The following is a 23,480-nucleotide window of genomic DNA, read 5'->3' as shown; positions in this document are numbered from 1 at the left end:
TAATATTATATTTAAAACCATTCAATTTTTTAAAAATCACTTCAATTCTCAATTTAACTTTGATTTTCTCTTACTAATAAGAAGTTAACTCTAATTCAATCTGACTCAATCATTCAAATAATTTTTTGGTTTAAACTCTTAAAAACTCCAATCAATAATCTGATAAATACTAGTGAGTTTTTATTTATGGCCTTAACCATCTTGCGAATGTTTGGATGAGTGGTGAAAGTTCCCGAAAACGCCTTTTAAAGTTTCACTGATTATGAAAACAACACTCAAATTTAGCAAATCATGTTCTCCCTCAAAGCCATGTTAATGCAGCATCCCCTTGCTTCTGCGTTTCGGAGAGCCATGCCCTTTTTCATGGGTGGATGATACAGAACGGGGCGAGAAAAGGATTGGAGAGAAGATGAAATCTCAGGACAAAGTAAATCAATATCAATCTTTATTCTAAAAAGACTTTTATCTGAATTTGGACCACATCCCCCATTTAGCTACACAAAAATCGAATTTATATTTAATTTAAATCCAAATCTATTTTAAATTATAATTTATTTGTAATTTTAAATTTTTTTACACCATAGTAATTTGAAATTCTAACTATTCAAACATTTCATTCTTTTCATATTTTCACATATTTCTACAACTCCGTATCATTTATCATCTCTTGTAGATTCACCAAAAAAAAAATCATCTTTTATAATTTTCTGTTTTTTCCAAATCCTAACTCATCTTTTCTATTTTATTTAAAAATTTTTAAATTATTCAAACAAAGAATTTATATTTGACATATGAATGTAAAATTTTAAATATAAAATTTACATTTAAATTCATTAATTCAAGCGTTACCTAAAAGACAACCTAGTAATCTAATATATTATATTTATTCAAATCAGATCATTCTAATAAAATAAAAATATTAAATATAATTAATGCCATATCTCATCAGGGGACTTCTATCATGAACCCCTGTCCCTGGGTTGGTTTCAACAAGAATTTGCTTCAACTCATAAAGCAATACGAAATCAATCTAGAAAACCCATGAAAATGTAGTTAAAGCCATAGACAGCAATAGCATCAGACTTATCTGCTGTGTTGTTGCCTTAACGAATTGGGCCTGTATGCAGTTTTTTGGGGATATCTTGGGCCTGTTTATTTGCACGAACAAGAATCCGATGAACACACTCAAGGAGTTAATCATAATATTATAATTATAATATAGTATTTATAATATAATTACAAATATCTTCTTAACTATATATCATAATAATATATCTCTGACTTAATACATCAGTTTTGATAATTTTGATATTAATTATTCCTATTTTTAATTTTGTTACATATATCTCTAGGCTAGAGAAGCTAATTTAACCCTACTCAAAGAAGCATGAAAAACTTTAAGATCAGATTTATAAGTTTAAAAAAAATTCTTTAATTCAAACTTATTCAAGCTACTTGAAAAAATTCAAACTGAACTTGAACCCGAATAAACTTAGGCTGAATATTCAAATTATTTGTATTATTAATAAAATTAAATTATAGTAAGATAAAAATTTAAATTAGCTAAAAAATAATAAAATAATATTTAAGAATTCAAGTTATTAATAAAAGAAAAATTAATTATTTAGTACTTGTAAATTTAGCCTAATTATTACTCAGTTTTTAAAGTTAATTTATTGTGATTTAGTCCTTATACTTTAAAGTCGATTGTAATTCATTCTTTAAATGTTATCTTTTACAATTCAGTCCTTATAGTTTCAACTATTTAAATATTGATCCTATATTTTAAAAAAAATTACAAAGATTAAAAATATTTTGAACATTTAATATTGTAATATTTAAAGATTAAAATATTAAATAAACCCTTCAATCTTTATAAATATTATACATATTAAAGATTTAAAATATTTTTAATCTTTATAATTTTATTTTTTAAAATATAGAAATTAATATTTAAGTGATTTAAACTATAGAGACTAAAATACAAGAAAAAAAGTTGAAGGACTAAATTATAACTGAGTTAAAACTATAAGAATTAAATAATTAATTTTTCTTAATAAAATAAAATTACAATAAGATAAAAATTGAAAATGGCAAAAAACATAATAAAATAATATTTACTCTCTCTATTAAAAAATGTAAGGCATTTTTAAAAAAATTAGATATTAAAAAATGTAAAATATCTTTAGTTTTTTGAAATATAATCATTATTTTTTTTTAAAATGTTCCTATTAATGGATAACTTTATATTTATTATAGAGTGTTTAATAGGAATAAATATAAAAAGATAGGGTTTGTTTGAAAATAGATAACTACTTTATTAGAAGTAAAATTTTATTAAAAATACTTTACATCTTTTAAAGAAATAAGTAACAATTTGAGCATTCAAGTCACCTCGAAAAAGCCCAAAGTATTACAAATAAGCTTAATTATATGAACTTTTTTATATATTTGAGTATTTTAAATTCAATTTGAATAAGCCAAATAAGCCCAGCTCGACCCAAATAAGCTTGCTTTACCCTAAGCTATGTTTGGCAAACATCCAAGATGGCAACATGTGATAAAGATGGTCCACATGATATAAAAATTAGGGTCAACTCACCCAATTGAAATTGTTAAACTAATATCTTAATTAATTTAATAAAATTTTTTGTTTATGACAGGTTTGATTATAATTCAATTATGATTTTAACCATTAATTATCAAACCAGTATCATAATTAGTCCATTTTTCAATGCCTTGGTGGTCCAAATTCAATTGTAAACAATGTAAGAGTCAAGTATGGTGCAGTTGGAGTTCATATTTCTCAAGGAAGTCTACGTGGAAGGCGTCGGAAGGTAATCTAAGTTAGTTCCATAATGCTTACGATTGATTTTATCTTTTATAGTGGACCTTGGGCTCTCTTCTCTTCCTAGAACGATCTAATAATAATGTTTGTATTATTTGTTATATAGGAAGAAGTTTCTCTACCAGCTGACTTTTGTCTTTGCGCAAATGCTGACAGCCAATCCGCACCTCAAGTTTACGTGTTAAGACTCATTATATGTCAGCTTTTGAAATGTCTTAATTATGTTTCGTACAAGTCTCCTATTCTAGTTTTATTTCCCACTCCCCAAATATGAGCATTAGAACATTTGTAATGTAATATTTTCATGAAAGAATTTCGGCTAAGGACCTTCGTATAAACTTAATTTTATGTGGATCCAAAAACATTATGAAATTTGAAGAAAAGTCAAAAGAATTTTAACATTAAAAAAATTAAAATACTCTTCATTTATTATATAGAATTATTGACTGTTAATTTTCTTAATACATTTATTAATTTATTAATATCACTTATAAATTACACCCATTTATCAAACAAGAAGTAATATTAATTGTTAATTTATTAACTTTACTTGTTAATTTACTAACATTAATTATAAATAACAAAACTTGTCAATAATTTATAATTAATGTTAATAAATTATAAAACCTACCAATAAATTAACAAATAAAGTTAACAATTTAAGAAGTGATGTTGCTGCTCATGATTGAAAAAATGATATCAAATCTTATATAATTATTGACATAAATTCATATAATTTGTTAACTCATGTTTGTAAATTAACATATTTCAATCTGAAGTGAGCATTCAAATCCTAATTCGACCTGTGATAAAGGACTAACCTGTTCAATTAAATTCAATCAATTTCAATATCCGTTAACAGTACTAGTAGCTTACGTAAATTAAAATTGCCTTAATCATTTGGGTTAGCGGGTTGGCTTTATCAGGGATTTTTTTTAAGGCCTTACCTTACGTCAAGGCATATTTCAAGTTTAGTATTTAGCATTCTGTGTTTGATGAGCTCATTAGTCAAAGCTTTGATCCTAGCCTCTCAAATTTCTATGATTTTTTATTTTGATAAATATAAAAAACTTTCAAATCTAGATGATGAACACCATGGTCTCTTCCGGTGAGAACAAATCAACAGAACTCAATACAAATTTAATATCAATGCAGATGCTTCAACAGCAGAGGAGGCAATAGCAAGAAATGCTTAACAGTACAAAACCATTCAATTTCAGAGAAAATCGAATAAACAGAATAAAATTAAGAAGAAGAAGAAGAAGAAGAAAACGCACCCGGAAACTTGTAACCTTCAATGAAATGGCCGCGGAGTTCATTCTGGATCTCGCCCAGGAAGAATGTAAATCTTTTTGGTTCGCCTGCTAAATCCTTGGCTCGAAACTTGTGGAGGAAAGTTAAAACTCAGGAAAAGGCGTACAAGAGGACTTGTCTTCGGCAAACAAAATGGCGACGAGGCTGAATGCAGATCGAAATCTGCAATTGGTTCAGCAAAAATCGCGACTCAGAAGGAAAAGGATGGTTGGATGGAGACACGGCGATAGAGAGAAGGCATGAAGATAGGGTTTCACCATTTTCTTTTTAATAATATTTAATTTAATTTAACAACCAGATTTGAATTTTAAAGGAGGGAAGTAAAGAGCAAGCCCAAAACTTTTTTGGTTTTTGCCATTAAGCCAAAAACTAAATATACTATGATTATCAGAACTGTCAATTAGGACCGAGTTTATTAGGCCAACTCTTTTAAGCTTGAAAAAAGCTAAGGTCAGGCTGTTATTTCAAAATATAAAATAATAATTTAGACTTAAAAGCCTTAAAATAAAAGGGCTGGCCTTTTTAGGCTCTTTTATAATTTTAATATTAAAAAAATTAAATATTATGCTAATTCTAAAACTATAGCCTCATTTCACTTGGATGAAGAAATAATATATAAAAAGTATAATATTTTTGTCACTATTGAAGCTCCATAAAGAGAAAAATAGAATTATATTAATGTTGATGATAATAAAAATTATCAAGATTTTGCTAATAATGCTAACAAAGTCTGATTATTATTGGTGTTGATTTGTAATATTATCATTTTTTATTATATTTAAATTTATTATTATGTGTATTGGCTTAAATTTATTTTTATCTATTAAATGTTACATGTAATAATTTTTTTGAATTTTAAATATATTTTATTAAAATTTTTAAATTAAAAAAATAGAGGCTAAAGCCTTTAGGGCCAGGCTGACCAAATTAAAGCCCTGAGATGTAATCGAGCTTTATAGGGTCAGCCGTTTAGGCCCTAACCTTTTAAGAGCCTGCCTTTTAGGACCAAGCCAGCCCTAATTGACACCTTTAATGACTATGTGTCTTTAACACTATATTTTATTTTGATATTTTAAATAAAAATAGAGAGAACAAAAATTCTCACAATTAAAAACAAAAAAATGAAAAGGGTGAGTTTTAAGTCAACATTGTATTCGTTGGTTCTAGAAAGGGATTTCTAAGTCTATAAATCTTATCAAGAAAAACTTTTATTAGTAGGTTGCTAATAGGAAATCCATCTTTATCTCTCAAGATTTGTGATGGAAAACGTCTACCTCAATTGCTCAACAGCATCAAACTATATTCAAAGTTTTTATTTAATCATCCCAAGTCTAAACCCTTGGACAACAGCTAAATGGAACGTACCCTTAATTAAGTCTTTATATGATGTTAACTCTGCCAAAACAATTTTGGAGACTCTTTTTTTTTCCTAAAAACTCTGATAGGACATCATAGGGTAAAAGTACTTATTGTATTCATTTAGGCTACTCCTGGCTAACTCAAAATACCAAGGTTAGTCCTCATGCTAATGAAGAAATTTGGAGTTTTCTTTGAAAACTTAATTAACTTTCAAACTCTTCTATTTATCTAGAAGTTAATCCACAAGGCAATTTCTATTGGTGACATTTTTTAGAATCATCATTTAGAGACAAATATTCTTCATGCCTTTAGATGTGACTGTCTTGAGACTTTGAATTACATTTGAATCACATTTTGTGACTGTTCTTTTTCTAGAGCTGTTTGGTTTGGCAATTTGTCTATCCACTTATCGAATATATGTTAGATTATGGATTGGTAAACTAGATTCTAAAGGCCTTTAAGACCCTCTTTATTAAGCAAGATTCTATCACCTAAAAGAGTATCTTCACTTTGTTCCATCTTATTTGGCTCAAAAGGAATTTATTCACTTACAATGGAGCCAAGTGTTCTATTCAGCTCATTATCAGAGAATTTAATAAAAATTTTAATTTCTCAAAATTGCATTCAGCTGGGATTCTAAATATACAAACACAAGTCCTCCTATGTTCTATATGAAACTCTTTTATTTTGAGCTCTAAGCCCTAAGCCCATGTCTTGAGACTTTGAATTACATTTGAATCACATTTTGTGACTGTTCTTTTTTCTAGAGCTGTTTGGTTGGCAATTTTTATCCACTTATCGAATATATGTTAGATTTATGATTGGTAAACTAGATTCTAAAGGCCTTTAGACCCTCTTTATTAAGCAAGATTCTATCACCTAAAAGAGTATCTTCACTTTGTTCCATCTTAATTTGGCTCAAAGGAATTATATTCACTTACAATGGAGCCAAGAGTTCTATTCAGCTCATTATCAGAGAATTTAATAAAAATTTTAATTTTCTCAAAATTGCATTCAGCTGGGATTCTAAATATACAAACACAAGTCCTCCTATGTTCTATATGAAAACTCTTTTATTTTGAGCTCTAAGCCCAATATGGACTTGGATGAGTCTAAGAAAGGTACAATACAATGCACATTGGCCTCATGTAAAGAGGAAGGGTCGTATAATTTTACTTAAAAGAAACAGTTTATAGATATTGATTGGAGGATATAAAGTCACATATTCTTATACTAACATAACTTGGTCACACGGCTCGCTTCAAGCTCTTAACAAAACTTATGTCTTGATTATTTGCTTATTAAAAAAGAATAGAATAGAATAAAGATTAATATATGAAGAAGAAATAATTCAATCATTTTATGAGAGGAGATGAATAATTTAATTCTTGGGTTGGAATCATGATTCTTGTGAATTGTGATGGGTGTAACAAGTCCCATATTTGAAATATGTGTTATCGATTTTGTTTTTCATATTCACCATAAGGAACTGGATAATTTAGTTTTTTATATTATTTTTTCATTCATTCCATTGGATTCCTTTCTACGAAGAACGGGATCATATGATCAATATCTGATTATAAAGTAAAATCTCATAATATAATGATTTATTATTTTTTAGGTAATTATAATTTTTCTATTGATATTTTCCATTGGTATTGCCAAACACCTATGTTTATAGACATTTATTGACATACTTTGATAGGCAAGTCACATTGTGAAAATTTCTAAGAAATAAGCTAACGCTTTATAAATTAACTCGCCATATTTCATATTGAATGAATATTAATAGGAAATCGATGTTGGTTCCTCCCCATACTTGTTTTTTTTTTTTGGCTTTTGGTCAATTCATTTGCCTTTCGTTGCATGAAAATCATAATGTCAATTTTGCAAGAACACAAAACTTCAAAATATCCATAGTCTTAGCATCACATTAAAAACCCAAAAGAGAATTTACAAAAGAAAAAAATACTACATTTTTATAAAACCTCACACTATCTACCTAAAATTGACTCCAATATCTAAATATTCTTTTGGTTTCCCACTTTTCTCCTTATTTTCAACTTGATCATATTGATCATCATTAAACCTATTTGAAATTGTAGCATAACCAGAGATAGAAGCTTGTGTTGATGTACTAGCTTTATTGTTTTCTTGCAGACACATGCAATATTGGAGAAGTTGGCCATATTCCATCCATCCACTCGCATACTTGAAACAGTTGAGTTGGAAGTAATTTCTGCATGCAATGAAATTCATGATCATGTTAATGCTAACGCAACAAATAGATTTTTTAGATCAAATATAAGAAAAACTCTCTTTGATTACCAAAAGAAGGGACATTAACATGCTTAAGCCTTCTGTTCTTTGTTGTTATTGGATAAGAAATGTTTATAGTAGCAAAAGCCACCAAAGGCTCTATCTCCCATAGAGAAAACCTCTCTGGCCTTGGAATTGCTGCAGGTTGATCCCATTGAACCTATTATAGGAAGAAAATATGGATGTTTAAAGTGAAGATAATGCAAGTCACAAAAGCATCATTACATGAGTATACTACTCTTGTACTATTTGTAAGGAGTTTTATGAAAAAATGGTCCTAATAATAAATGTCAAATAAAAAAGATGAACAATCTTCTAGTTTCACCTTTTAACTTAAAAAACCATTTGCACAAATAACAAAGCAACACAATGTCTTTCTTTAATTAATAAGGGTATAATTGGAAAGCTATGATCTTTTTAACGAATAAATTAATATAATAAATTTTCTCAAATCTCATGTAAAACATCTCGAATAACTTATAAACAAAACTGGAAGAGTATTTAGAATAGTGTCAAACCTTTAATGACCTCCATTTAGAATCTGACCAGTTTTTAGAGAAATCTTCAGCACCGAAAATAGTACCAAAGAACCTTAGCAAAAGAATCATACAACATTAAAATATAAATCTTGGATGAAACATGATAATCTCAACAATGTTATCAGTTTGGTAGGATACCATATAGGAAGTAAGTGTTCTCTCTCAAATCTCATCTCTTGAATCGCATGCCAACAGAAACTTGTTGTTCACTGCTTCCAAATATTTATTCAAACGAACAAATGAATTGGCTAATCCTAAATTAGATAGTAATAAAAATGTTTTATATTATAATATACTAATATTTTTTTTATGTAATATAGATCATGATGTCCACAAACTTAACCTTGGTTTGTAGTGGACTACAAACATAGTGCCAGTTGTTATAGCATGTGATGTTGCAGCAAGAATTCCTAGATGCATACACTGGCTTGAAACCACAGAAGAATATATATGACTTTGTTGCTTAGAAGGACGCCTAACAACACCCCACCATAGTTTCTTATCGTTTGTTCCCTTATAAGGATCAAAATTAAATATGAAGTATCATCAAACAATCATAACATGAGATCCAACATACAAATACAAGAAACATTAAATACCTTAAAACTATAAAGGCATCTCTTGCATTCAACTTTTTGAATGAAAGGAAGTTACTCCACCCAGTTATAAGAAGATGCCTCCTGTCTCGTTCTAATTTTTCATAAAAGAAAAAGGATCAAGGTCATTTAGCCCTAAACTATAGGTCAAATATTGTCTAGGACCCTAAACTTATTTTTGGTATAATTTTCCCCTTCAAAATTTCAAAATGATACATTGTTGCTCCCGTAATTAACAATGTTAGCTTTATTAATGGTAAGGGCAACATTACACCATTTTTTAAAAGTTGAAAGGGAATATTGCACCTAAATAAGTTTAGTGTCCTAGGTCCTCTTAGACTTATACTTCAAAGATAAAATTTTCCCTTTGATCTAAAGGGAAAAAAGATGAGAATATGTTCCATAGGTTTTAGTACTTATTCTACACAAATATTTATTTAACTATGACATATTACCTTTATATATGTGCCTAAACTTCCATTCAAACCCATGAAGATCCTTAGCAACCAACTCTTGAGTTGGAGTTGTTTGAGCCATGTCCTGTAATAGAGAAGAAAGAGGTAATTGGCAATAATGAAAAGTTGGATTCCATAATACACATGTTAATCCTACTTCCATTGAAAGAAACCATGATAGGAAAATACCATTTGAGGAAGGCACTTGTTGGCATAATCCCGTGGAACTTAAAATCTTCCATGTTTACTCGTATCAGAGGTTGTCAAAATTTTGCAAAAGGAGTGCATTTCTTGATTTGGGTTTCAAGTGGGTAACTGGATTAAGATCTGCCAGATTAGTCTGAATAAACCCATGAAAGGCACCTTTTAGTAGATTAGGGCTTTTAAAAATGGATGAGCAACTTGAAACTTTATAGATTCTATAGTAATCAAAATTCAATTTAGATTTTTCCCCTTTTATTTTCTTAAAGCATGAATGGTGGAAGATATGTAATTTCTCACATCTAAGTCAGGAAGCAGGGTGATTTGTGCATATACTTTATTAGTTTCTGGTTCAGCCTACAAAGTAAGAAATTCCATGATAATACTCATAATAAACAAGACATTTTATAAACAAGATAAGATAACAAAGGAATCAAACATTAGTAGTACCAAAGTTGAATGTCTAAAATTGTACAAAGAATTTGAGCAGGACTATTAAAATGAGGAATCCCTTAGTCAAATTCTTCATTTGTCAAAAGTTCCAACTACATAAGCAAAAAAAAAAGTTTTCATATATAGATAAAAGAAGGAAAGAAGATAACTTGACCAAATTGTAAGGCAACTATGACATAATTAACTAAAGAGATACTTGCTCAACATGGCTTTAGGGAAAATAGAGAACTCTCTCCCCCTTTTGGGGAATATCAACTAGAGGTCCAGCACATAGCTTTCATAGTTCTTTATACAAATCTTCTTCTCTCAAACCTACCAAACAAAAATTAAAATAGATAAGTAGGTATAAACCGATACATATCCTTTCATAATGGCTATAAGAGAGAACGAAAATTAAAGAAAATAGTTGAAGGAAGCATTATGCATTGTATGGTTTCTGAGTATGTAAAGGGAAACCAAATGAAGTTTCTTGTCAAGTTTCCTTTTAAGCCTAGAGTATAAAGGGAGACACAAAAATTCATGTGAAATACACACAGAGCCCAAATTTACAAATAGAAATCTCATTAGTTGCTATTAGTCTATCTATCTCTATTTTACAAGAATACTCAACATTAGTAGATGCTAAAAAATACATGGAAACCAATTATAAAACCCTCTGGCTAAATCTTTTTAGAAATACTCACTAAAGATAATTATTTTATATATATATATATATCTTGCTACAAAATGAAACAATTGAAGAATGTGTACCCCATGGAACAACAACAAATTAAGAATAAGATAAGATCTTATTTGGTAATGCAAAAGAGCATTATGTTCTTAGCATGATATGTGACAACAAAATAAACAAAACTATGTAATACCTTGTGTAATCGACATAGATGATCTCAATGGTTTGATTCTTTTCTGTAATATCTCAATTGTGATGAATTAGGATCTTTGGAGCAATAAGATGGTGTCAAATAGCTACTTAATTAGAACATCATTAAAGCCAACATTCGAACTTCAATAAGGAAAATGAACAACAAATTGAAAAAGTTTCTAAGAACCTGTACCACCTGAGAACGAGTATTATCTCCAAAAATGGAAAAATACCAACCATAATTTTAACATCTTTAATGTGGTGAATTGGTGTTTTTTTAAAGTTGATGCACACACTAAATGGTGTTTTAGTGAAATCTTTTCATATAGAATGTTGAATGTGGTGAATTAGGGGGTTTTTGAGAAGGTGATACTCACGATAAACAGATCTTGAGTGTAATCTTTCTTACAAGATATTGAATGTGGTGACTTAAGGTTTTCTTTTTTGAAAGGTAAAGCTCTTGTTGAAGGTTCTTGAGAGAATTGTTCTTTAAATAGGGTGAGTAAAGTTTCTCCTCGATCGTCACATTTATTATTGAAATTAGAATGTTAATGCACCTTAATTTAATGCATTTAATATGAATTTTGCAAGTTGGTGAAAATTCATTGCATATGCCATAATTATGATCTGATATAAATAAATATGAAATTGAATATTGATGGCTTTAAAAATGAAGGGATTCATGTCCCTTAATGTGTGTGATGCAATATAAATGAGATTTAATTAGTTTTATTTTAGATATTTATGATTATTTTATTAGATAATTTAAATAAGGATATTTAGAGTACTTGTTAGATTATTTAGTATTTAGTTAGGTTTTCTTCTCAGTACCTTAGGATTATTTATATTTTATTTATTTTAATAAAATAAATATCTAAGTAAATTTAGAATATCTTAATATATTTTAGGATTAGATTACGATTTATTATTTCTAGGGCTCTCTAAATAGCACCAAGGTTTTTTAATCATATTTAGCTTTTGAAAAATATTGAATAGATTTTCTAAGAATTAATTGATGTGAAATGAGTATGGGGAAAAGGGAAGAGAGAGAAAGAGAAAGTAGAGAGAGAAGGAGGGGAATACTAAAACTCTCAAAAACTCAATTCAATATTTTTCAAAAGCTATGTTCAAATAAAAATTTCCAAAGGGCTTCGCCAGTGTGTGATCTAATAGGGTTGAGATTTGATTTGAAGCCCCTTAAGTTTTCAAACATTCATTTACTAATTGGTGCTATAAAACCTCAAATAATCAAACACATAATTAAAATATACTTAACCTTAATGTAGAGCTATCATAGTAATTCTAACTAATTTAATTTATAGTAAAAGATATTATGGAAATAAAAGGATCAACCTTGGCTATATAAGAACTCAAAAGTCTAAGTAAGAAAACCCTATAGAGATGGGATCCCATAAATTATTCAATCTCAAAATTGAGTGTAAAAGGTCATTTACCATTATAAATTAGCGTAAAAATTGTTTTAGGAAGCATGAAAAATAATTAGAGTTGAAAACAAGTCAAAATGAGATAAAAAGGGCTATTTTGCTTAAGAGGGGTATTGGCTATCGCTGGAGCACATTAAGTCGTGGCCAACACTTCCATGAAGATTAGCTGCACCCAATTCTCTTTTGACTATGGCCAAATGGTCTCTGGAACTTCTTTAGTTGCAGTTAACAATTTAAAAGTTGCAATCAAAGATTCATGACAGTAACTATCATGGCAGCTACCACCACGAACTTCTGATGTGTATAATTTTGACTCAGATCTTTGATTGAGGTGATTCAAGCACCTACACATAAAATTTTTATAACCTACCTAATGGTTTTAGTCTCATGTCAATCCAATATCAAATGAAAAATTTAGACACCTAGGACTATAAATTAACATTTTGCCTTTAAAACCATCAACTAAGTGTCTAAATTCACACCATAAGCCATTAGCCCACACAAGGGCTTAAACCACACTCAATAAGTTTTAATACACTTGTCTAAATAGTCACAAGTATCAAACAACTTTTAATAATAGAATTAACCACCCAAGCACCATAAGGCACATAAGGAAGGGTGAAAATGTAATTCTTTGCATTCAAGTAAATAATCACCTAAAACATGTAAAACTCATTTAACTTGTTAAAATATAATTGTTCAAATTATCTTGGCACACTACCATAGTTAGATTATGAGTTTGAACCCTACTATGGCCAAGACAATTCAAAAATAACTAAATACAATGTTTAAGGCTACAAATACAAGTAAACTTCAAATAAACATAAGTTAATATGAAAGATCCCTAGTTTGCAAATATTGTATTCTAATTACACATAAAAGATAAAACTAGAGATATTATAATTAACTACTCATCTTTAGCTTCAAAGGCCTTCCCTTTGTTTTAGCTTGATCCTCGCCTTTAACATGAAACTGTGAAGGTGAGATAAACATCACAATAATCAAGTAATTTAATCAAGCATATAAAGTATGGCATTCATAACAATTGAGTATTTAAATCATATAAGGCAAACCGACATTATTCACAATGCATTATTATAATGATTTTGTATGATCAAATGCAATCGCCTTTACCACTCCTTATATCATCTAACTGAATCCATAAGCTATTATCTTATACAGGTCTAATCCATGTGACTAGACTAGCCCCGTTCTCTAATTGTTAGGGGTCATTAGGCTAAAGGTTTCCACACGCACTCTCAAACCATAGATTCTTTGTACTTGAGTTTCAAGGTGTTGCAAGTGCCCGGCCTACCCGTTCAATCTAGGATTGGTGATATTAAGCATTATGCCCAAACCATGCTGCGCTTGAAGGTTATTAGCAATACTAAGCAAATATAGTAATGAAATATTCCAACCATTGTGTGCAAACTCAATAAAGGCTACATCAGATGGATTTTCTATCATAATCCCTCTATTATACTAAGGTAAACTCTCACCATTATAATCATACAAATTTAGTCAAATATGCAAATCTAAACTCATGCATCATAATAATTCATCATTCTCATAATTTCTAGAACTTGTATGTAGTTCACACATCATCATAATTTACAATAGCTTGTCATATAATCAACTTATAGCCAATCCAAGCTTACAATTCATATTTCAAATGCCACATAACATCTATGTAAACATAATCATCAAGTATTTCATCACAAAAATGCATACTTAACACAATTCTTTCAATATCCATCAATTACGACCACTCATCATGTTTAATACGTTCATCTCATAGGCAATCTAGACTTGGCATCTCATGTTTCAATATCATATAGAATCTATATAAATATAATCACCAAGCACTTTATCATAAGAGGCATGCTTCATTTTTAGGTAATGGTTCAAAATCAATAGATTTATCTATAAGCTCATTTTACTCATTTCAAGTCATCCATAATAATGCTTAAAATGCAAGTGTAGACACAATATGTACTATAATTAAATTTCTAGTTACCTCACTCTTGGTCTACTAACTAAGAGCACTCGTGAATATCAAATGGAGCCTCCAATAAGCTCAATGGCATTAACAATGGTCAATCTACAATCAAACATATTAATAGTCATTAATGACTAATTATCCTTAATTAATTGTAATTAAAAGAGTTAATCTATATTCTAGAAAGTTACCATAATTATAAAATATGTCTAATAAATAGATATTTTAACTCTAACCTTAGTAAACTAGTTATAAAGACTACAAAGGTTATAAAAGTTCCTATTATTTAAAATCATAAATAATAAGTTACCATGAATATTTAAATATTTATCTCAACAAACGTCTTGATACTTAGAATTCTATATTAAAATATTTACTTTAAATAGATTCGTTATACAATTTCTATAGTCTTAGGCATCAACTAACAATACCATTTTTGGTCATCAATAATTAATAAACAATTTCAAAAAATCAACCCAACTAACAAATGAGTTCTATACTGGCAAATGATTATTCTGAAAATTAAAATGGCTTTAAAGCTTACTCAATCTAAGTCTCAAGCTTCTGAATGCTTCCTTTTTGCTCTGCTAAGCTTATTGAAAATATTTGATGCTTGAAAATAGATTCATATAATTTATTCTATTTTATATTTGAAAATATTTACATTATTTTAAATCTTCAAACCATCTTTAAAACATTTGATTATACTACTTCATCTTTTTCTCATTCGTCACGTACTAGCTCTCTTACTGCTCATTTGCGTGGTTGCTGGGATGCCTTGGGTAGTTGTCAAATGTATGGTTTGAAAAATCAAATTGGACTAACTGGTTAGATTGATAATTGGTAAATTGGCCACATGTTTGATTCGGTTTGCTATATAGATCAAACGGAGGTTAACTTGGATTAACTTGAATGACTTGGAAAAAAACTCAGAGCAACCATTCAACCCCATGAGTTAGGCGGGTTGGATGGGCACTTTTTTGCCTCCTTCCAAGGCTCTAAAACGACACTAAAAAATGAAGAAGAAGATGATGATGAATAGGAGCAGCAGTGAAGAAGAAGCTAGCGGTGGAGATATGTTGTTTTGTTCCAGTTATAAATGATGAGCAAATCTGAGTAGCAAAACAACTACAAGTTCATGAACCAAGGATAGAAAATAGCAAGAAGCAGATCTGAAAACATAGTATAGAATGCCGAATAGCTATAAGAGGAAAGAGTGGAACCTGAAAACCAAAGCACGGTAAGTAATAGGTGTGGCCTGACTGGCATCCCAAAAGAGGGAAAGGAAGAGATTTTTTTAATTTTCATTTAAAATAAATGATGGTACATAGCGAGCCACATTTAATTGTTTATATACATTATCATAATTAGCATTGGTTATTGAGACTTTTGAGTCTTATTATATGGTTAACAATTTTTAGGAGAAGAGCCACGTGTGGCGTGTGGAGGACTCCTTGAGACTTAATGGCATATATTCCACTGTTCCGTTTGGGTATTTTGATTTATAATTTTTAAGGTGTTATATTGCTAATGCTAAGGCCTTTGTCATTGATAATTACATAAATGAAATGTTGTAATCATACATTCAAACTTTGGTACACTTTAGATGACTGTAACTTGATATTTGATTTATTTTGGATGGTTTAAAATAACATGATATTGGGCTATATAATGAGTTTGTTTTGAAAATTAATTAAGTTATCTATTTTGGTTGTGGGTTCATGGTTTGCACTTGTTGAGAGTATAACGTTAGAAAAATGTGATTTTTGCCTAATGACATGTGGGAGGTTAAAAATTTGCTTGAAATGTTGTATTGTACAAACGTAAGCTAATTGTTACTTGTTTTTATATTTGATTTATTGATATAAATTGTATAGACCGCTGTAACCCAACTATGGTTGTAGATATGTATTAGTAATACCAAAATGATTTTGCTTTATCTGAAAAGATTGATAAGTGGTTATAAAATTTTAATATATATATATATTTTCAATCTTTTTTGAACTGCTTTTATTTTTATATGTGTGTGTTATAATCATCATTATTATTAATGCTTGAAAATAGATTCATATAATTTATTCTATTTTTATATTTGAAAATATTTACATTATTTTATATCTTCAAACCATCTTTAAAACATTTGATTATACTACTTCTATCTTTTCTCATTCGTCACGTACTAGCTCTCTTACTTGCTCATTTGCGTGGTTGCTGGGATGCCTTGGGTAGTTGTCAAATGTATGGTTGAAAAATCAAATTGGACTAACTGGTTAGATTGATAAATTGGTAATTGGCCACATGTTTGATTCGGTTTGCTATATAGATCAAACGGAGGTTAATTGGATTAACTTGAATGACTTGGAAAAAAACTCAGAGCAACCCATTCAACCCCATGAGTTGGGCGGGTTGGATGGGCCACTTTACCTCCTTCCAAAGGCTCTAAAACGACACTAAAAATGAAGAAGAAGAAGATGATGATGAATAGGAGCAGCAGTGAAGAAGAAGCTAGCGGTGGAGATATGTTGTTTTGTTCCAGTTATAAATGATGAGAGCAAATCTGAGTAGCAAAACAACTACAAGTTCATGAAACCAAGGATAGAAAAATAGCAAGAAGCAGATCTGAAAACATAGTATAGAATGCCGAATAGCTACAAGAGGAAAGAGTGGAACCTGAAAACCAAAGCAGCGGTAAGTAATAGGTGTGGCATGACTGGCATCCCAAAAGAGGGAAAGGAAGAGATTTTTTTTAATTTTCATTTAAAATAAATGATGGTACATAGTGAGCACACATTTAATTGTTTATATACATTATCATAAATTGGCATTGGTTATTGAGACTTTTGAGTCTTATTATATGGTTAACAATTTTCAGGAGAAGAGCTACGTGTGGCGCGTGGAGGACTCCTTGAGACTTAATGGCATATATTCCACTGTTCCGTTTGGGTATTTTGATTTATGATTTTTAAGGTGTTATATTGCTAATGCTAAGGCCTTTTGTTCATTGATAATTACATAAATGAAATGTTGTAATCATACATTTCAAACTTTTGGTACACTTTAGATGACTGTAACTTGATATTTGATTTATTTTGGATGGTTTAAAATAACATGATTATTGGGCTATATAATGAGTTTTTTTTGAAAATTAATTAAGTTATCTATTTTGGTTGTGGGTTCATGGTTTGCACTTGTTGAGAGTATAACGTTAGAAAAATGTGATTTTTGCCTAATGACATGTTGGAGGTTAGGTTAAAATTTGCTTGAAATGTTGTATTGTACAAACGTAAGCTAATTGTTACTTGTTTTATATTTGATTTATTGATATAAATTGTATTAGACGGCGGCTGTAACCCAACTATGGTTGTAGATATGTATTAGTAATACCAAAAATGATTTTGCTTTATCTGAAAAGATTGATAAGTGGTTATAAAATTTTAAAATGCATAGCATTTTTAATTTTTCTATTCTATTGTGTTTATCATGTTCTCAAATTCAAAAGGAATCTTTTGGGCCCTTCACACTTATATTGTTCTTAAATGCTTGGGATTTCAAATTTTAGAAATGATAATTTAAGGAGTTAAATTCTACTTACTATAATAGTATTTATTTATTTATTTATTAGTTTAATCTTTTCTACCATGGTAGTCATTTTAAAAGGAAAATATTTTATAAGATTATGTTTTATCATTTCCTATCATGGTGTAGTGTTTTAAATTATAAAATTATTTTAAAAAAATATAGGATAAGTTAACTTTTGTTTACCATAATAGACACTTTTCTACCATAGTTGAGATAACTATTTTGAAAAAAATTATATGGTGTTACATATTTATGCCCTAGGGTATTTGAGATGTAAGGATATTGTCTATATAAGTCCAAAATAATAGTCCAAGTAACGACATGTGTAATTGATTGAAAATGATGATTATTATATTACTTCATAAAAATTTAGCTCCCCCTCATGCTTTGTGTTCAATGGGTTAAGCAATAAAAAATTGATTTATGTGTGTTGAGTTAGTTGTGGTGTGTTGCATAAGTCTTTTATAGTATTTTGAGTGTGGTCCAAAAATTGGTGTGTAGACTTTTGGCACTTGCATTGTAAAATAGATACCCTAGTAGTTTTGTAATGAACGTCTAATTTTTGATTGAAAAATGATTTAATTATGAAATTAGTATCATTAGTTAGAGTTAAGAGAAAGTTCACTGTAAACACCTAAATCACCTCAATTGGATGCCAAACGGAGAATCGGGGTGTTAGAAGTTCGCCCAAGAACTGTCATATGACAGTTCTTTGCTTTCAAAATTCATGCACTACATCGTGGTGCATAGTGCTTTAGCCATGGTGCATCATGTCATTTGCTGAAAAAGTTTTCAACTTCCTTTGCAAATGCTAAATTACAAATTGGATTTACATGTTTTTGTAAAGATGTTTGTCTCTAAATTTTAAGTAATACGAGTGCTGTAGTGTTTTGAATTATGAGAACTTAGGATTCTGACTTTTGAAAATTGCACTAGTTGGTAATTTTTATGATTAGCCTCATGATCATTTTGAACTTAGTGTTAAGGGTAGATTAGTAAGGGTAGCATTACTTATTTACTTGGAGATTTTACAAGATTCATTTCCCTTTTGTTGCATGAAAAATCATATTGAAAATTTTGTAGCAACAATCAGAACTTCAAATCCATAATAGCAACCCAAAAGAAAATATGCTAAAATAAAGGCATATATTTTTACAAGAACCTGACAATCCTATCAATGAAATATTTACACATACAAATCAACCTAAAATTGACCCCAAATATTAAACATTCTTGGAATTCCCACTTTTCTCCTCATTTTCAACTTAATCATATTGATCATTATCATTAAACTTTGAAACATGAGCATACCCAAGATAGAAGCTTGTGTTGGTGAACTAGCTTTTGTTGTTTCTTAGCCTATTAGGAAAGCTTGAAGAGACATGCAATATTAGAGAACCTGGCCATATTCCATCCACTCGCATTCTTGAGCTATTAGTAGTGTTTATTATTGGAGAAGCAATTGAGTCAGAAGTAATTTCTACATGCAATGAAAGTCATGATTATGTTAATGCTAAGTTAACAAATAAGTTTAACAAATCAAATATAAGAGGAAGTATCTTTTGATTACCAAAAGATGGAATATTAACATGCTTAAACCTTATATTCTTTGTTGTTGTTGAACAAGAAATGTTTATAGCAACAGGAGCCACAAAAGGTTCTATCTCCCATGGAGAAACCCTTTGTGGCCTTGGAATTGTTGCAAGTTCATCCCATTGAACCTAATATATAGGAACCCAACATGGATGTTTAAAATGAAGATAATACAATAGTCACATAAGCATTGTTAGACATCTACTACTCTTATTCTATTTATAAAGTGTTTTACATGAAGACAAACAATAGTCCTATTTATAAGGTGTCAAATAAAATAATAATAATTTTTCAATTATACCTTTTAACATAAGAAAGAATTTGCATAAATAACAAGGTGACTCATTGTCTACCTTTGATTAATAAAGGTAAAAATGAAAAGTTATGATGTCTTTCAACAAATAACGTAACATAATAATTTTTCTTAAAGTATGTGAAATGTCTCAAACACATTATAAATAAGTCAAGAAGGGGTTATTTAGAGCAATGTCAAACCTTTAATGATCTCCATTTTGAGTTTGGCCAATCTTGAGAGAAATCCTCAACAGCAACAATAGTACCTTAAGTACCTTACCAAAAGAATCATATAATATTAAAATACAAATCTTGAATGAAACAAGAGACTCTCAAACTATGATATTAGTTTACTAGAATACCATATCTCAAGTAAGTTTTCTCCCTCAAATCTCATCTTGAATCGCATACTAGCATAAAACTTATTGTTCACTGCTTCTAAATATTTGTTCAAACGAATTATGAATTGGCCAATCCTGAATTAAATAGTGGTAAAAAATATGTTATATTAAAATATACTAATAATTTTGTGTATAGTTATACAAATCATGATGTTCCATAAGGCTAACCTTGGTTTGTAATGGACTATAAATATGGTGCCAGTTATTACAGAATGTGAAGTAGGAGCTAGAACTCCTAGATGTACATAATGGCCTGGAATAATAGATAAATGAATATGGATTTGTTGCCTAGATGGACGCCTAATACCACACCATAAGTCCTTATCATTTGCTCCCCTATAAAGATCAAAATTAAACTATGAAGAATCATTAAACAAGTCATAACATAACATACAAATACCAACAACATTAAGTACCTTAAGAATTAAAAAAGCATCTCCTGCATTCAACTTTTTGAATGAGATAAAGTTGCTCCACCCAGTTGTAAGAATATGCCTCCTTGATTGTGCTAATTTTTATAAAAAGGAAAAAAACAAATTAAGATGAGATCATATTCCGTAGTTTTTATCCTTACTTATTTTACACAATCTTTATTTAAATATGATAAATTACCTTTGTATATGTGCCTAAACTTCCATTCAAACCCATGTAGATCCCTAACAACCACCTCTTGAGTTGGAGTTTTTTGAGTCATGTCCTATATAATAGAGAGTAAGAGTCAATTGACAATAATGAAAAGCTAGATTCTATAAAACATTTTAATCTTACTTCCATTGAAAGAAACCATGATAGGAAAATACCAATTGAGGAAGACACTCAATGTCATGATTTTATAGCACTAAAAGTCTTCTATGTTTGCTAGTATCAGAGGTCGTAATAGATCTGGACATCTTAAAAAATGAGTAACTTGAAATTTTATAAACATTATAGTGAGCAAAATTCAATTTATGTTTTTCCCTTTTATTCTCTTAAAGTATAAAAGGCAGAATACATAAAAATTTCTCACTTCTAAGTTAGGAAGCAAAGTGATTCGTGCATATACCTCATCAATTTTTGGTTCAGCCTACAAAATAAGTAATTCCATGATAAATACTCATAAAAATAAGCCATTTTATAAACAAAATAAAATAAAAAAAGAAATCAAACATTAGTAGTACCAAAAGCTGAATGTCCAAAACTTTACAAAGAATTTGGGAAGGAAGATTAAAATGAGGAATCCCTTAATCAAATTCTTCATTTGTTAAAAATTCAAACTACATAAGACAAAGCAAAAAGTTTTTATATGTAAATAAAAGGGGAAAAAAGATATCTCAACCAAATTTGAAAGCGATTATGACATGCATGAGAGCAACGAAATATTTACTCAATATGGCCTTGGGGAAAATAGAGAAATCTCTCCCCCTTTTGGGGAATATCAACTAAGGGTCTAGCACATAGCTTCCATATTTCTTTGTATAGATCTTCTTTTCTTAAACCTACCAAAGAAAAGTTAAATTGATAAGTGAGTGTAAACTTATATCCTTTCATAATGGCTATAGAGTATGAAAACAAAAGAAATATAGTTGAAGGAATTATTATGCTCTGTATGGCTTCTAAGTAATGTGAAGGGAAACCAAATGAAGTTTCTTGTCAAGCTTCCCTTTAAGCCTAGCATATAAAAGGAGATACAAAAAAATGTTGTCAAATGTTACAAAAAAAAATCTCATGGTTGTTAGCAAATATCTCTCTATTTCACAAGAACATTAGTAAATGCTAAAAATACACGCACTTCCTTTCTTTGCTTAGCATCCCAAGTAACCAAATATACATAGCAATTCATCCAAAAAATTTCAAGCCATTGACTTATTTCCCCATAAGAAGTTGTTTGACTAGCTTAGCGTTCTTAGTAAACTGCTATAATAAATTTTGCTATGGCAATTGTGAATAACTGAATATGCCCTCCTTTTTTTCATTATTTTCTTTTACTCCTTTTCACATATATTTATTGCTTCAATTTTAAATTACATAAGCAAGGTTTGTCGCTTTCTCTTTCTAGTTAAGTTTTTCTCTCATATGCTTCCTTTTGGCCTTCATTTTTTTTTTTTTGCTTCAAAGCTTCCCTATCTCTCTAATCTTCTCATTTGAACCTGATCTTGTATAAGCCTATGTACTAACTAGCTTATACATAATTGTTCTTGGCTTGCTTAATGGTCATGGATGGAAACCAATTATAAACCCTCTTACTAAAGTGTTTTCTTAGAATTGCCTCACTAAAGATAATTATTATTAAAAGATTATATACCCCTACAAAATGAAACAATTTAAAGAATATATATCCCATGGAACAACAACAATAAAACATCAAAAGTAAGATCTGATCTTATATGGTAGAGTAAAAGAGCATTATGTTTGCAACATGATATTGGTAGCAAATAAACAAAATTGTGTAATACCTTGTGTAATCGACATGGATCATCTCAATGGTCTAAATATACTTTATAATATCTCAATTATGATGAATCGAGATCTTTTAAAACTAATAGGATGGTCGAATGGCTACTTTGTTAGAACATCTTTAAAACCACCATTTGAATATTTTTTAAAATAAGGAAAAGGGATGATAAATTGAATTTTTTAAAAAAAAACTTGTACTATGTGATAATGAGTATTATCTCCAAATTGGAAAAACACGAACCATAGTTACAACATCTTCAATGCAGTGAATTAGTGTTTTTATTTTTGGAAAGATGATGCTCACACTAAGGGTGATTTGGTGAAATCCTCCTTATATGATATTGAATGTTGTTATTAGGGCTTTTTTTAAAGGCGACGCTTATGAGAAATGGTCTTTGAATGAAATCTTTCTTGTGAATATGGTGAGTTATAGGGTTTTTTTTTGAAAGGTGAAGCTCTGGTTGAAGGTTTGAGAGAATTCTTCCTTAAATAATGCGAGTAAAGTTTCTCCTAACCATCATTTTTAATGCTCAAATTAAAATGTTAATGCACCTAAATTTAATGCATTTAACATCAACTTTAAAGTTGGTGAAAATTCATTGCTTATGACGTAATTTATGATTTGATATAATAAATATGAATTTGAATATTCATGGCGCTTAAATATGAAGGGATTCAATGTCCCTTAATATGTGTTTGGTTTTCCATATTTTGTTCAGAAACTTGTTACAAATGTTTTTTTTTTGTAACTTTCAAGACAAAACTACTCTTACAATACTTTTTGACCAAA

The 23,480-nt window shown here is 29.4% G+C and overlaps 2 protein-coding genes across 2 annotated transcripts in view; one reads left to right on the top strand and one right to left on the bottom strand.

Moving 5' to 3' along the window:
- Nucleotides 1-3,122, top strand: part of LOC129316548 (uncharacterized) — a 60,732-nt gene extending 57,610 nt beyond the window's left edge. The window contains exons 11-12 of the mRNA XM_054960968.1: nucleotides 2,791-2,837; nucleotides 2,955-3,122. Of these exons, the coding sequence (XP_054816943.1) occupies nucleotides 2,791-2,837; nucleotides 2,955-3,122 (215 nt within the window). The remainder of the gene's footprint in view (nucleotides 1-2,790; nucleotides 2,838-2,954) is intronic.
- Nucleotides 3,123-4,163: 1,041 nt separating this feature from the next.
- LOC129316547 (putative auxin response factor 14) lies at nucleotides 4,164-22,705 on the bottom strand. Its single transcript, XM_054960967.1, has 11 exons — nucleotides 22,690-22,705; nucleotides 21,621-21,732; nucleotides 21,404-21,434; nucleotides 21,264-21,320; nucleotides 20,870-20,954; nucleotides 20,426-20,510; nucleotides 20,211-20,332; nucleotides 20,058-20,122; nucleotides 19,540-19,690; nucleotides 19,369-19,449; nucleotides 4,164-4,324 (listed from the first exon to the last, which is right to left on the bottom strand). Exons 1-11 carry the CDS (start codon nucleotides 22,703-22,705, stop codon nucleotides 4,164-4,166), a joined length of 966 nt encoding a protein of 321 aa, XP_054816942.1.
- Between the last annotated feature and the right edge of the window lie 775 nt (nucleotides 22,706-23,480).

This window comes from Prosopis cineraria, unplaced genomic scaffold (genome assembly GCF_029017545.1).
Source record: "Prosopis cineraria cultivar Desert tree isolate PC_DT_omini unplaced genomic scaffold, ASM2901754v1 PC7, whole genome shotgun sequence".
NCBI classification, from domain to species: Eukaryota; Viridiplantae; Streptophyta; class Magnoliopsida; order Fabales; family Fabaceae; genus Prosopis; species Prosopis cineraria.
The sequence above is the reverse complement of the archived record's forward strand: the minus strand, read 5'-3'. Positions and strand labels throughout refer to the sequence as shown.

Bases quoted from the DNA above. Each gene is read 5' to 3' on its own strand.
- LOC129316547 (XM_054960967.1), bottom strand. The intron at 21,435-21,620 runs GTAAATATTTCG...TTCTTTGTAAAG, and splicing joins TTTCCCCAAGGCCATATTGA to TTTTGGACATTCAGCTTTTG. The intron at 20,123-20,210 runs GTAAACTAATAT...AAGGTACTTAAG, and splicing joins ACTTGAGATATGGTATTCTA to GTACTATTGTTGCTGTTGAG.